General features: G+C 48.4%; 1 protein-coding gene across 1 annotated transcript in view; it reads right to left on the reverse strand.

Moving 5' to 3' along the window:
- SDK1 (sidekick cell adhesion molecule 1) overlaps positions 1-13,308 on the reverse strand; it is a 561,603-nt gene that overhangs the window by 200,383 nt on the left and 347,912 nt on the right. Inside the window, exons 8-13 of the mRNA XM_029945757.1 lie at positions 13,078-13,161; positions 9,353-9,547; positions 5,775-5,891; positions 4,110-4,277; positions 2,219-2,321; positions 14-135 (exon numbers count right to left, since the gene is read on the reverse strand). Of these exons, the coding sequence (XP_029801617.1) occupies positions 14-135; positions 2,219-2,321; positions 4,110-4,277; positions 5,775-5,891; positions 9,353-9,547; positions 13,078-13,161 (789 nt within the window). The remainder of the gene's footprint in view (positions 1-13; positions 136-2,218; positions 2,322-4,109; positions 4,278-5,774; positions 5,892-9,352; positions 9,548-13,077; positions 13,162-13,308) is intronic.

A 13,308-nucleotide genomic window follows, 5' to 3' on the forward strand; every position in this document is an offset into this window, starting at 1 on the left:
GAGATGACCTCACAGGTGTAGTCTCCGATGTCACCCGACCACGTCTGGCTAATGAGGAGGGACCCGTCCTTCTCCACCACGATCCTGGAACCGCTGGACGGGGTGATGGCCGTGTTGTCCTTCTTCCAGACATAGCTGCGGGCCAAGCGGGGAGTCGGGGTCAGGACGTGGACTGCAAGCAGCCGACGGCGTTGTGAATGAGCCACAAGCCACCGAGCTGCGCTCTCTAGATGGGTGAATTTTATGACATGTGAATGTATCTAAAAGAAACAATAAAGAAAAGCAACCAAATACCTTGGCCACAGTACAAAAATAGATGCTGAGGTCACAAACGGGGCAGTGAAGATCACAGAGGACATTGCTCTGATCTCTGGGGTAAGAGACGGGAAGTGTGTATCATGTCATGATCACACTCTTCACTTATTAAAACTGCCTCACACTCTGCCCAGGCATGTCCCCACGCCTGGGTGTTGCCTGGATAGGGGGCAATGACCGTCCGCAAACTCCTCAGAGTGGAATCACTCAACTCCTGGAAAAGGATCACATCCCACAAACTTGTTTTCTTAAAACTGCACTTCTTTCTCATGTAATTCTTTCGTTATGACAATTTTAGCACATTTTTTCTTTTCAAATGTAGAATCAATTAAGAGCCTGGCTGGCCTTTGGGCATCAGTTGTCAGGGGCCACCACTCACTGCTGGACGGCAGGACAGCGTTGGCGTCTCTTCCCCAAATAATTTGCTTGTGTTTGCAAAATGTACCCAGTTCTTTAAAGGTTTAACGTGCACAGAGCATAGACGTTAATAAACTGCTTATCTGAAGTTGCCCTGGGACAGAACAGGCCTGGCCCCCCAAGAGGAAAGGAATCAATTGCTCACTCTGGGGTGTGACGTTCAGCTGAGACCATCCCGTAGGGCCGGGGCTCCCCGGGCGAGGAACCCTGGCACCCCCGAGGGAGCCATCCAAGTCCCCCTCAGGGAGGAGGCTCTGGTTCTGTCTGTTTACTCTCATGTGAAAAGCTGAGAGAAAACCACAAAGGCCCGGAGGGATTCTGGGTGGGCCCTCAGAGTCTCAGAAAGCCAGCTTCTCTGTCCTCCTGCCTCCTCTAGAATCATACTCCCCAGCCACTTAGAAATGCATTCTCTTCCGGCAGCCATCTCCAAGACGGCCTCCGTGGACTCTCTCGGTAGTCTTTAACTTGTTAGTTTTTGTTGGTTGCTTTTGCTTTGAACGTTCTTGAAACTAAACCAAACTTGGTTTTTGAGCTCTAGGGAACTCGACAGAGCCGGGGGGGAGGCACAGAAACTCCTGATCTGCCAAACACCTGCCCGAGAAGAGTGAGCAAACAGCTCGATCTCTAAATCCAGTTAGTGACGTACGCACAGCAGCATCTCCCTCTGCTCCCGGTGAGCTGTTCCTGAAAGAAGGAAGGCATCTCGAGTCTAGTCACTGGACTACCCGTGTGCCTTCTGGCTGGGCTACGGCCAGTCTGAAAATTCTAGGATGGTCGTATCTTTCCCTCTAGGTTTATTTTCAAGGCTGGTTCTGAAAATTAAAAATTATTCTGAAGGCGGCAGCTCTTTGAGAGGACTCTCACCACCCAGTCCCCTGTGTCTGCTGCTGTGCATTTCCCCAGAGGGCCATAGTTGTCATCGTTACCTTCCTGTCTGAACTTGGACAAAGACGGGATACTACAATCCCTTCAGTGAGACTTCAAGGCATCTAATTTCCGTGTTTACATGTATTTCCCTCCACATGCACAAGGTGACTGTGGCCATCTTTCCTCCGGGTGGGGGTCTCCCCTGCTCCCCATTTCACCAAGAAACCATCCTGGAGCAGAGGAAACCCTTCTCGAGTCTTACACAGCCCATCATCAACACTGCTGAAATCCTATTCGATCCGTGTGGATTTTTCTCTCATTAAGTATCAGCCCCTGACAAGTACGTTTTACGGATAGTGTATTAACTTTGGCAGAAAAATCATGAAAAGCTGTACTGAAGTCATAGAGTGGAACATAGCTCACTGTAAATAATACATAAGGCTGGAGTGGGAAATGGGATTTGTGTGATTCATGATGGAACCCAAGACCGTGTGATGCCATAATCAGGGATCTGTGGCTGAAATCAAAGTTCCCCAAATTCTCCCTTCTCATCTCAACTTCATTTCCTAAGGTCCCAGCCCATGAATGAGCCCCAAACATTGTGAGTGGCTGAGCTGACCGGAGAGCGATCCGGGGGTCATGAGTGGCTCTGCAGCGCAGGGTGGCGGTGGTCCCCTTGATCACCACGCGGTCCTCAGGAGGGGTCACGATGGACGTACGATCTGGGAAAGCACAAGGCACGACTCAGACAGAATTACATGCTTGAGAGTGTCTTCCCTCAGGGGGTAATGAATTGGTCATCTGACATAAAAGCCTGCAAGTTTTCTCTGATCTTGGCAAAACGAGCGTAAATGGAAGCACTCGGAAACACGCAGGGCATTGGAAGCAAGCCTGTCCACGGCGCGGCCGCGGCAGTCAGGCCTCCCCTCCCCGCTGGGGCCGTCTCCCCACTCTCTAAACCTTTCAGAGGACCATGAGAATGCAGACTGTGTGCAAATGTTCATTAGGTTCTGGGCTCTTAGGTTCAAATCGTGGTTTTTTCCCAAGGTTATTAACATTCTGGTCGTTTCTGCTGTCTGCCCAGCACGTCATGACTTTGCAAAGTGCTTCCATTTGTATTGTTCTGGTTAATGCCCACACAAGCTCGTGGGGGCTGTGACAGCACCACTCCCTGCCTCCAGGACTAGAGAGTGGTGCTCAGACGCACAGTGGCTTGCTGAGAAAGAGCCCAGAACATAGGCATCCTAAGACTAAGTCAGGGCCCAGCATGACTGCCTAGAATGCACTGTCACGGGAAAGACCTGAGCTTTACGTTGGGTGTCCTCGGAAGCCCCCAGAGCAATACAGAACAGAGTAGGTAAAGGGGGGCTGTGTTCTGCAGGCCCCCCGAGCACACCCATCACTCGAGTGTTACTAGCTTTAGACTCTTAGCAGATCTAGGGAACTTTCTAGAAAGCGATCCACAGAGATGCAGACATAGTTCTTCACAAGCTGTTAAAGATGAGGCTCACATGTTACAGACACATGATGAATCAGAAGTGGTGGGTGGAGTGGGCCATAAAAGGCCCTGAGTACCTGAGAATATCGGGAGTATTTGAATTCATGCCTTTTTAGAATTCCTGATGTTTTTATAATATCTAAACAACATCTAATAAATTAGAAGGGGTCATTTCTCAAACTGTCTCATAGAGAACCAAATGGATATGAAATAAAGCACAGTAATTCAGGTTCTCTTCAAGGATGGGATTTTAACAAACGAGTCACTGATGCCAGTTAAATTTCTCTCTCTTCATACAGATAAGCTTTACAAAGATCTGTGAGCAACTACCTTTTGCTTTTTTTGAGCAACATTTTGTTTTTTTAAAACATATCTGTCATATAGATGACAGATGAAGCAGAGAGGAAAAGCATGCTGGCAAGGGAAGTGAGGCTAAAAGGTGGGGCAGAAATACAGAAAGGCTAAGGAGTCCTTCTGATCGGAAAGCAAATTATTCTCTAGTTCAGAAACCTGTGTTACAGAGAAAGAAAAAAACCTGGAAAAATAAAAAATCTTCAGTTCATTCCTGACATACAACAAACACTCATATTTACTAGAAGAGGGTTTTAGTTGGTTATAGTGATTATAGTGATACTACAGAAAAAACAGACTTTCCCTAAAATCTTAAGTCTTGACTCTTAACTGTTAATTCTTATGTGCTGCTCATAAAATTAACCAACCTATCAGTTTTGTTGTTCGGGCTGATTTGTGATAATACTTCCTACTCCACTGACTTTAAAAAGTTCATCTTTTCTCTCTCCTGAAATGTCCCCATTAAGTCTTTGAATACATTTTCTAATTATTCTTTTAGAAACTGAAAAATTAATTACTCAACAGATTTCTATAAATTAGTTGTAAAAATAATCATTATCTTTTGATTAAATTAGAGAGTCCAAGGGCATATTGACATCCCCTAAGCACAGCTGACATGACCGGTAAGCCGTGATGAACAGAAGGTTCCGGTGATCCTTACTCCACACGGTCAGCGCCGCAGACGCGCTCAGGGACCCCTCCGTGTTGGTGGCGTGGCAGGTGTAGTTTCCTGCATCCTGGATGAAGACCGGGGTGATCTGTAGACCCCCAGATTCCAGAAGCATGAACCTAGGAATGCGCACGGAGCCACTGGCCAAAATATGTTTTCCTGAAGAAAAATAGAGAAATCAGGAAGGTTAGCACCACAACCAAGAAAAGAACTAGAAATAATCACAAAAAGGTGGAAACTGTATGTGCAAAAATAACCAAAGCCATTTCCTTTCACATTATTTAGGATGGAGACCATCCTAAATCTTACTTGTGCGATATTGAGGAATTGGGTTTAACCAGTGATGGGCTATGTATGCGACTGCTCTCTTTGGTGACTGACTCTGACTTGTTTATACTTGTATGCGTCCGCAGATTTTCTATAGAAAGCTATCATACATTCTAAATGAGGAGAAAAAACTATGTCTATCAAATAGACCACCCCCTCTTGCTTATTGGCCTTCATGTTTAAGAGCTCTGGTCTCAAGGGCACCCTGGGAGAGGTGAGAGGCCTCTGCATGGTTCTCTGGAAGGACGACCAAGATGCGCGTCTTGACCTCTCACCCAGAGAGCGTGACCAGCTCAGTTATGTGACTCCACACGGTTCAGCACCTATTTGTCAGGAATGGACCGTGTGTGCTGTTCATTTTGTGACACCTGTGCCTAGGTGTGGAAGGGCCTGGGGGCTGCAGAGAAAGCCCATGACTGATGCCCCTCCTCATGGGGACTAAAAACAGGTGGAATGGAGAGTGTCACATGTGACAGGCCGGTACGAGACGTGTCTCTGGTTTTCTGTTTTCCTAAAGCGCTAAGCCTGAGATGTCACTCTGCTAAGTTACACACGGGGAAGGGATCGTAGACGTTTCCCTGAGTTTTCTGTCCATGAACTCGGACTTTAAGTCTGGTGTAAACCAGTCTGTGGTTTCCCTGCTTTTTTTAATGTTTATTTTTGTTGGAGAGAGTGAGAGAGCAAGTGAGCGAGCAGGGGAGGGGGAAAGGGAGATGGAGAGAGAGAATCCCAAGCAGACTCCATGCTATCAGTGCAGAGCCCAACACCAGGCTCGATCCCACAAATGCTGAGATCATGCCTTGAGCCTAAACCAAGAATTGGATGCTTAACTGATGGAGCCCCCCTGACGCCCCCCCTTTTTTTAAATTCAGGTATAATTGATACCCACATCCTTTTGGTTCCAGATGTGCATCTGAGGCACTTTTCTTCCTTAAAGAAACAAGAGTATTATTTTTAATGTTTAATATTGCCTTCACTTCATAAATGGAAAAACTGAGTCCTCGCAGCACCTCTCCATATCCAGTCCCTGGTATTTTAGGGTGCCCCTCACGAGCCTAAGGTAGCCTATGAAAGGCTTAGGCAGAAAGCAGTGATAGTCACATATTCTGAGAACTTCTTCCTCTCCGGGGTGTCAGCTCCATCAAGCTGACAGGTGTCGGCCCCTCCTCCTCGCCCTGCACCCGGCAGGTGCTCGGCACATGGAACGGCGGAAGGCGGCGGCGGGGTGGGGGTGAGGGGGTGCGGGGGTTGTTGCTGAACACGTAAGCCGTGGCCAAGGGGCTCCTCTCCCATGCTGGCCAGGCTGTGGGGGCCACGCAGGCTACCCACCTCTCCTCCACGTGATGGCGGGTCTGGGCGCCCCGGACACCTCGCACCTCAGAGTGGCTGTCATCCCATCAGTGACTGTGGTGTCCACTGGCAGCTGTGTAAACGCCGGAGCGACATCTAAGTGGGAACGGACAGTGACAAACTTAGGATGTGCCCCCCAGACAGGCCCAGACCCACCCGCTGGGGGGTGGCCCATACGGGCTTTTATAGGACTAATCACGCAGAACCGCAGGGATAGAAGCTGAAACCCTTTCAGAAGTGACTATAAGCTTCCGTTATTTGTCCCCCAGGAGCTGCCGATTTGGGTTTACAACCTGGAGAGAAACCCAGTCCCGTGATGTAATGGACACAAGGTGGAAAAGTGCCGGAGCCCAGAGGTCTGTTTCAAAGAACACTAATGAGAGGAGAGACGTAGATTTAGATAAATCTAACAAGCTTCCTTTCATTACTTCTTAAAAATAGAAAAAGCTAATTTTTGACTATTAAATATTAACCAAAACAACCACATTTCAAGCACTTTGGCAAAGGATTTCCAGGAAGTGCTGGAGGCCCAAGTGCTGGGGGGGCTTCTTGTCCTGGGGATGCCAGTTTGGGTCTCCAGCTCGCAGACCGACACAGCCTGGGGTGGCTCAGGCCGGCTTTAGCGACGGTTCAGCTGACTTAGTACCACTTCGAGAATGATCAACTAGAAATGGCCGGAGAGCAGGGCTCTGCATGTCCCAAATCCAGGGGGGCCCCCAAAGAGCCTGGGCTGAGGTTCCCAGGAGCATTGGGTGCTGCTGCCAGCCCTCCTTCCACCAGGCAGGAGCCCCCACCTACCGCATCCGTCCCCTGGGTGCCACGCCAAAAGCGTAGCCCGGAGCCCTCAGCTTCCCTCCACCTGTGGGGCCACCACCTGGACAGTGCAGTGGCCTCCTCCCTGGTCCCAAGTCTTTCGTTCCTCTCTGCACTGGCCACTCTACACCTAAGCCTTGGGTGCCCTTTGGGAGCGAAGGGGAGGACACCCCACCACTCCCTGCCGAAAGCCCCACTGGGCCTTTGCCCTGCTTACCCCTCCAGCCTACCTCCTACCATGACCCCTGGCTCCTGTATCCCCAAGCTTGTCCCTTAAAGGCGCTTGCAGGGTCCCCTCGCTCACCCCATGGCATGCACATCCCCCAAGATTTTGTAGCTTTGGGCCTCGGCTTCCATACGCTCTCAGGAAATGATCCCTGGTGGCTCTCAGAGGAGCCTCCCCGTCACCCCGGACCTTGCCTGTTGTCCTGTTTCATGGCCCCCCTCCTCTCCTGTGTGTCCCCCTTCATGACCTCTGTCCTGGAAGCATGGGAGCTTCACCTGTCTTTCTCAGAGCTCCGTCCCTGAGCCTGACAGAGATGCTGAATAAATGTTTGTGAGATGAACGAATAAATATTGAATGCTTTACATACTATATTTACTTTCGACGAAAAGTGTTTTAATTTGGAAATAAAAGCCTATTTTGCAAAACCGTGTCCTTACAAAACAGAGAATATAGCAGTATCATTATCGTGTATTCATTTGTTCCATCCCCAGCTGTCATGGTAACCAGTTTGGTAGCACTTTCATCTAAATTTCCAGTCTGATCCTTGGAAGAACCTTGTGAACTGGGCTGAGTTGGTTCATTTTGGTGATTGTGGTGATTTTTGGTGATTTGGTGATTTTGTTGATAAAACTGACACTCAGAATCAAGGAATGTGTCTTAGGACTCTCACTCGAGACAGGGAGGCAAATACAGCCTGTTGCCTGCTGTTATAAATAAAGTTTTATTGGAACGCAGCCATGCCCATTTGCTCAGTATTGTCTGTGCCACGTTCCCACCACTACAGCGGAAGTGAGTAGCTGTGACAGAGACCATGTCCCTTAAAGCTGAAAATACTCACTATCTGGCTTTTAACAGAAAAAGTTTGTTCCAATCAATAGAACCAAAAGACAACGTACTGAATGGGAGAAGATACTTGCAAATGACATAACTGATAAATGGTTAGTATCTAAAATACATAACGAACTTCTACAACTCAACACCAACAACACAAGTAATCCAATTAAAAAATGGGCAGAAGACATGAACAGACATTTCTCCAAAGAAGACATCCAGATGGCCAACAGACACGTGAAAAGACGCTCATCATCACTGATCATCGGGGAAATGCAAACTAAAACCACATGCAGCATCAGCTCACGCCTGTCACAATGGCTAAAATCAACAACACAAGAAACAAGTGTTGGCAGGGATGTGGAGAAAAAGGAACCTTCTTGCACCGCTGGTGGGAATGTGAGTGGTGCACCCACTGTGGGTAACAGTATGGAGTTTCCTCCAAAAGTTAAAAATAGAACTACCCTACGATCCAGTCACTTCACTCCCGGGTATTTACCCAAAGGTGAGAACGTCTATTCAAAACAGACTCTTAGGGCCAGAAAAGGGGGATGAAGAGCACACTTCCAGTGATGAGCACGGAGGAAAGTACAGAACTGTAGAGTCAGTGTGTTGTACACCCGAAGCTAATATAACACTGTATCTTAACTATATTGAAGTTAAAGTGAAGTTTAAAAAAAGAAAAAAAAAGTTCCACAAGCTCCCGGCTGGCACTTTTAAGATGTGCTTGAAATAATTCTAATTGATCAAAACCCAGCTTCTGGCTTAAGTATCCACTATTATTCCTGCTGTTTGGAGTGAGGCTGGTTACGGTTCTCTAAACCAGAGGATAAACTTGACCCCTGGGCAAGGTTCAAGGAAGTGACTCCCTACTGTACCAAAATACACACAGGACCCCTTAAGTTCAGACGGTCTGGCACACAAGAACCCTCTGCATGCTGACCTGCTTTGCTTTCTCAAACGGCGCCCACACCTGAGGATATTGGCAGTGTGCCTCCAAAAGGGCGAACATTAAAGGTATAATCCCATAATCACTAAATTCTCCTTCATTTTGGAAGAACAATATTACCGCTATGGAGATGAAAAAGAAAGCCCACAGATACAGTGAAAGCCTTTACCTTTATTTTATTTTTCAAAGACAGAGTGCCAAAGTAGTTCTCTTAATGGGATAATAAAAGAAACTTACAGAAGAACTATCATTGTTCAATAAAACTAAAATAGAAAACGAATATAAAAAAATGGGAAAAAGACCAAAGAAAAAAAAAGATTAGGAATGAGCTATTCACTGAATAGTTCTTCCAGTTCTGTCCAGAAAAATGGAGATTTTTTTTGTTTGTTTCTACTTCTCAGGAGAGAGGACAGCTCGGTGCCAAAAAATCAAGGTTTGCCTAACCGCAGGCGGGATAGCAGGGCACAGGTGCCACAGGGTGTAGTCGCTGCTCACAGGCTCCTGCGGGGCTTAGCACACGGGCTGCTGTCTGCCTGAAACCGAGCCCTGTCCTCCGTGCCCTGTCCACTGTGCCCTGTCCTCCGCGGCCCTGTCCTCCATGTCCTGTCCTCCCTGCCCTGTCCACTGACCTGAGCAGACACTACCACCTTCCGAGTGTGTCATTCGGGCAAAGGTGGGGAAGCGCTGGCCTGAGGGCCCAGCCCAGACAGTCCGGCTTTCCTGATGGGCGGTACTCACTGGTGACGTCCAGGTATGTGTGAGTCTGGAGCTCGCCTCCTTCGTTACTGGCAAAGCACTGGAAGATTCCAGAGTCCTCCGGCTGCAGATTCTGGATGTGCAGGCCTCCACTGGGGAGCATTTTATATCGAGGATTCTGAAGCATGGTGATGGGGACGGCGTCCTTGTACCACTGGAGGGTGGGAAGAGGGACCCCTGCGGAGGAGTGGAGATAATTGGACATTTGAAAAATTAGATTCCAAGCACTTTATATGGGGAATGAGGCCAAGATGTTTCAAAGGCTATGCGGTGATACTTTGGTAGGCATTTTTTCATCTACTAGCCCCTCGATCCAACCCATATGGTGGCATTTTCCTCATCTCCATGAAGAAATGGACCCAGAGGAGCACCATGAGGAGGAGTGAGGATGAACCCCTGACACCAGGCTGCAGATGGTTCTGGAGTCCCTGAGCCCGTGGAGGCTTGTGCTGTGGTCTGGAGAGAAAGGGATCCCGGCTGTGACCGACCTCTGGACAAACAGGGAACGGGAGGAAGACCGCTGTCACTCTGCAGGGCTGCCTCTGCCACTCGAGGCGCAGGGAAGGGTCACGGGGCAGGAGACACATGTGGCAAGGCAGCGGTCCTCACAGGCTCGGAATGCTGTTGTGAAGGCTGATCGGATCGGCACACACGGATCTCTTAGAGCTTGGCCCATGGTGAGCACTCAGTGGCTAGAATGACTATCATTGCAACTAACAACTCAAAACGTGTCCCATCTTTTCACCCGTCCTGTGCCTAGGGAGCTGGCCGTCACCCCAATTGAAGCGGAGGCCTGCCGAGGGGGAGGGGCGATGGCTGAGGTCAGCAGCCAGCACCTGAGATGCAGGTGGTGCTCAGTCGTGCATGGGGGAGACACTGCTTTGGCCCCTGAGACATGTGTGAGTCTAGCAGGTGACAAGAAGGGGCTGGGACAGTGCCATCCTTGTCCCTGGGAGCTAATGGTACCTGGAACAAGGCCAACACTGACCGGGAAGACAGGAGGGTCAGTCTGAGGCTGAGAATCCCTTCCTCATCCTAATGATGTGATGGAGAAAACCCAAGCTGTGGTCAGAGGGACCAGAGCTGTGTGCCATTCAGCCAGACTGAGGCCTCTGCTACCCATCCCCCCACGTGGCTCTGCTCAGCACATGGAGCCCGGGCGATGAGGGCGCACGCACTGCTCCCCCTGGTGCCTCGTTGTACAGGACAAGCCGTGACTGGGCAGCTCCCTTGGGAGGCTTGGGGGACAAGCAGTAGTGGACACTGCTTCCTGGCCACTGCTTCCTGACCCTCCCAAGCCACCTAACAGGGATCAGCTAGGTAGACACGACATGCTGTGCACAGAAACTCCGCCAAGGCACAAGACAACGGAGTCCTGAACCATGTTGGGCCCACATATGCTTGCCATGGACCTGTGGGAAATGCGCAGACATGCCCAGGCTGTACCTCAGTTTCCCTATGTATGAAGTTAATTTAAGTAAAGCACATCTTGACAATGATTCATAGTGAAAAGCACACCAAAATCCCTTGGTTTCAGATGCTATGTAGGCGTAAGATGTCTTCTTTAATAAATAAAGTTAATGTTGTGAAATATTTCAAGATAATGTATTTTTGGATTCTGTTCTTTGCCTAATTATGTTTCCTGTCACTTTTCATTAAATCAGGAAATTTTAAAAAATCCATTTTAAGGTGAAAGCATAACCAATTCATGTAAAATCTCATAATAGCAATTATACGATGTAGCTTTCATGAAGAATAACCACTTCGCATGCTGCTATAGTTTCACTGTCAAAATTAAAAGAAAGCAGTAAATTATATGACAGCAGCGTTGAAAGGCCTGTTTGATACATATTTACAAGTCTGTATGTAACAGTTTGTCCTGTAGAAATCATGCAAAAAAAGCATTCTCTTGTCAAAGGGAGAGCTTAAGATTGTCATTTATCGAAAAATAATTGTTAGTATATAGGGAACTGAGAGTCTTTCTATTTTGGGGCACTTTAGGGTCATAAAAGGAATTCTTATCCCCTGCAGAATTGCAGACTCTGCCTTCTAAAATCTGAGCACTCTAAATACTTTGGACCATTGTGAACTTAAAAAGATAGGTTTATGCGAAAAAAAGAGAACAGGGGTACCGGGCTGCCTGGCTCAGTCAGTTGAGCATCTGACCTTTGGCTTCAGCTCAGGTCATGATCTCGTGGTTCATGGGATCGAGCCCCGTGCTGGGCTCTGTGCTGGCAGTGCAGAGCCTGCTTGGAATTCTCTCTCTGCCTCTGCCCTACTTGTGTGCATTCTCTCTCAAAATAAATAAACTTAAAAAAAAAAAAGAAGAAGAACAATGCAACTGATACCTAGGGGGACATTTGCATGTTGTTCACATTGCTGTCCTCTCCTCCCCAGGATGCCTGGGCAGAGCCAGACCCGAGGAGGACCCGAGGAGGACAGGAGCAGAGCGGATCTGTCAGGAGTGTGCTCATGAGCTGACGGGGGTGGAGACCCCTCAGGAAACAAACCCTCTGGCCCGAAGCTCAGTGGGTAGAGGGCGCCCACAGCAGACACGGATCCCTATAGGAACCTTCAGGGCCCTTCATGGGATACCACTACTCCTTTTCAGAAATGAAGGATGATGTGCCCAGGCCTGGGGACCAGTGGGCATGTGCTATGGGTCCCTGGACCTCAGCTCTCCAGGAGATGCTGGGTGCCATGGCCAAAGCCCTTGCTTTGGTAGCTGATGGGTGTGGGTTTGGCTGCTGTCTCCACTGCCATGTGACCCCCAGCAGGTTGTCCCGTATTTAATGAGATGCTCCTACATACTAGATGCTGGGCCGTGATTTTACAGGTATCTCATTTCATCTTGCTGGCTCTGTGCCTTGAGCACATTACTTAACCTCACTTTCTAAGGTCTTGTTTTCAAATGTGTACGCTGAGATAATAGTATCTCTTTTGCGGAGCTGTTTCGAAGATTTACAAAATTGTTAGCAATCCTTACCCTCCAAGCTCTTAGAATAAAACACCCAGCCTTAAGATGGACAGGTTTAAACGTAAAGAAATGTCCTTTCCATTGACAGTTTCCAGAGGACTAACACAGCTGTCGTTACAGAAATTGCCTTTAAAAAGCCTGTGTCTGTTATGGGTTTTAGTATAATTATTTGTGCTGCCTGACAGGCAATGGGGACTGTGGACAGCTCACAATCAAGGCATGGGGGGGGGGGGATTACTGGAATAACAAAGAAAAAGTCAACCGAAAACTGGATAGGCAAAAAAAAAAAAAAAAAAAAAAAAAGGAAGATTTCCTGTTCAAAGAATTTAAGACCATCCTTCTGACCAAGGAGAACACAAAGGCACCAGCCTTAGTCAGGCCACAGACAAGAAAGAAGGCCATGCCCCATGTCTTGAGGGGCCAGGCTCCCGTGGAATCCGAGCACTGGAGGACAAGACTGTCTGTCTCTGTTGGGACGGATGGGGTTAAGGCATCCCTGTCACTCCCTTGGGTGACGAGCACATCTCTGCTCTTCAGGGGAGGAAGCAAAGGCTCAGGGAGGTCAAAAACCTTCCTCCAGGTCACACGCCCAAGAACTGAGTTCTGCTCTGTTCCAAAGGCCCTGATACTGACATCACACTCAACCGGTGTCCCTGTAACCATGAGGATTCTTCCCCGGAAAATGCCACCCATGTCCCTCTGTCTTGTGCCCCCCTGGCCCCCCACTCACCCATGGCTCGACAAACGATGTCCACGGTTTCTTCTACTTCTGCTAAAATCCGACTCTCAGGCTCAGCGGTAAAATACGGTGGCTCTTTAAACAAGAAAAAAACAGCCTCTAAGCAAAAGTGTGCTTCAGATGACTCACAGAGTCTCAAAGAGTTGGGACCCCATTTAAAAACTATTTCCAAAAAGTTCATTAGTTATCATCCTACACGCAGATGCAGATTTCAGCAAACAC

The sequence above is a fragment of the Suricata suricatta genome, chromosome 8 (assembly GCF_006229205.1).
Source record: "Suricata suricatta isolate VVHF042 chromosome 8, meerkat_22Aug2017_6uvM2_HiC, whole genome shotgun sequence".
Taxonomy (NCBI): Eukaryota; Metazoa; Chordata; class Mammalia; order Carnivora; family Herpestidae; genus Suricata; species Suricata suricatta.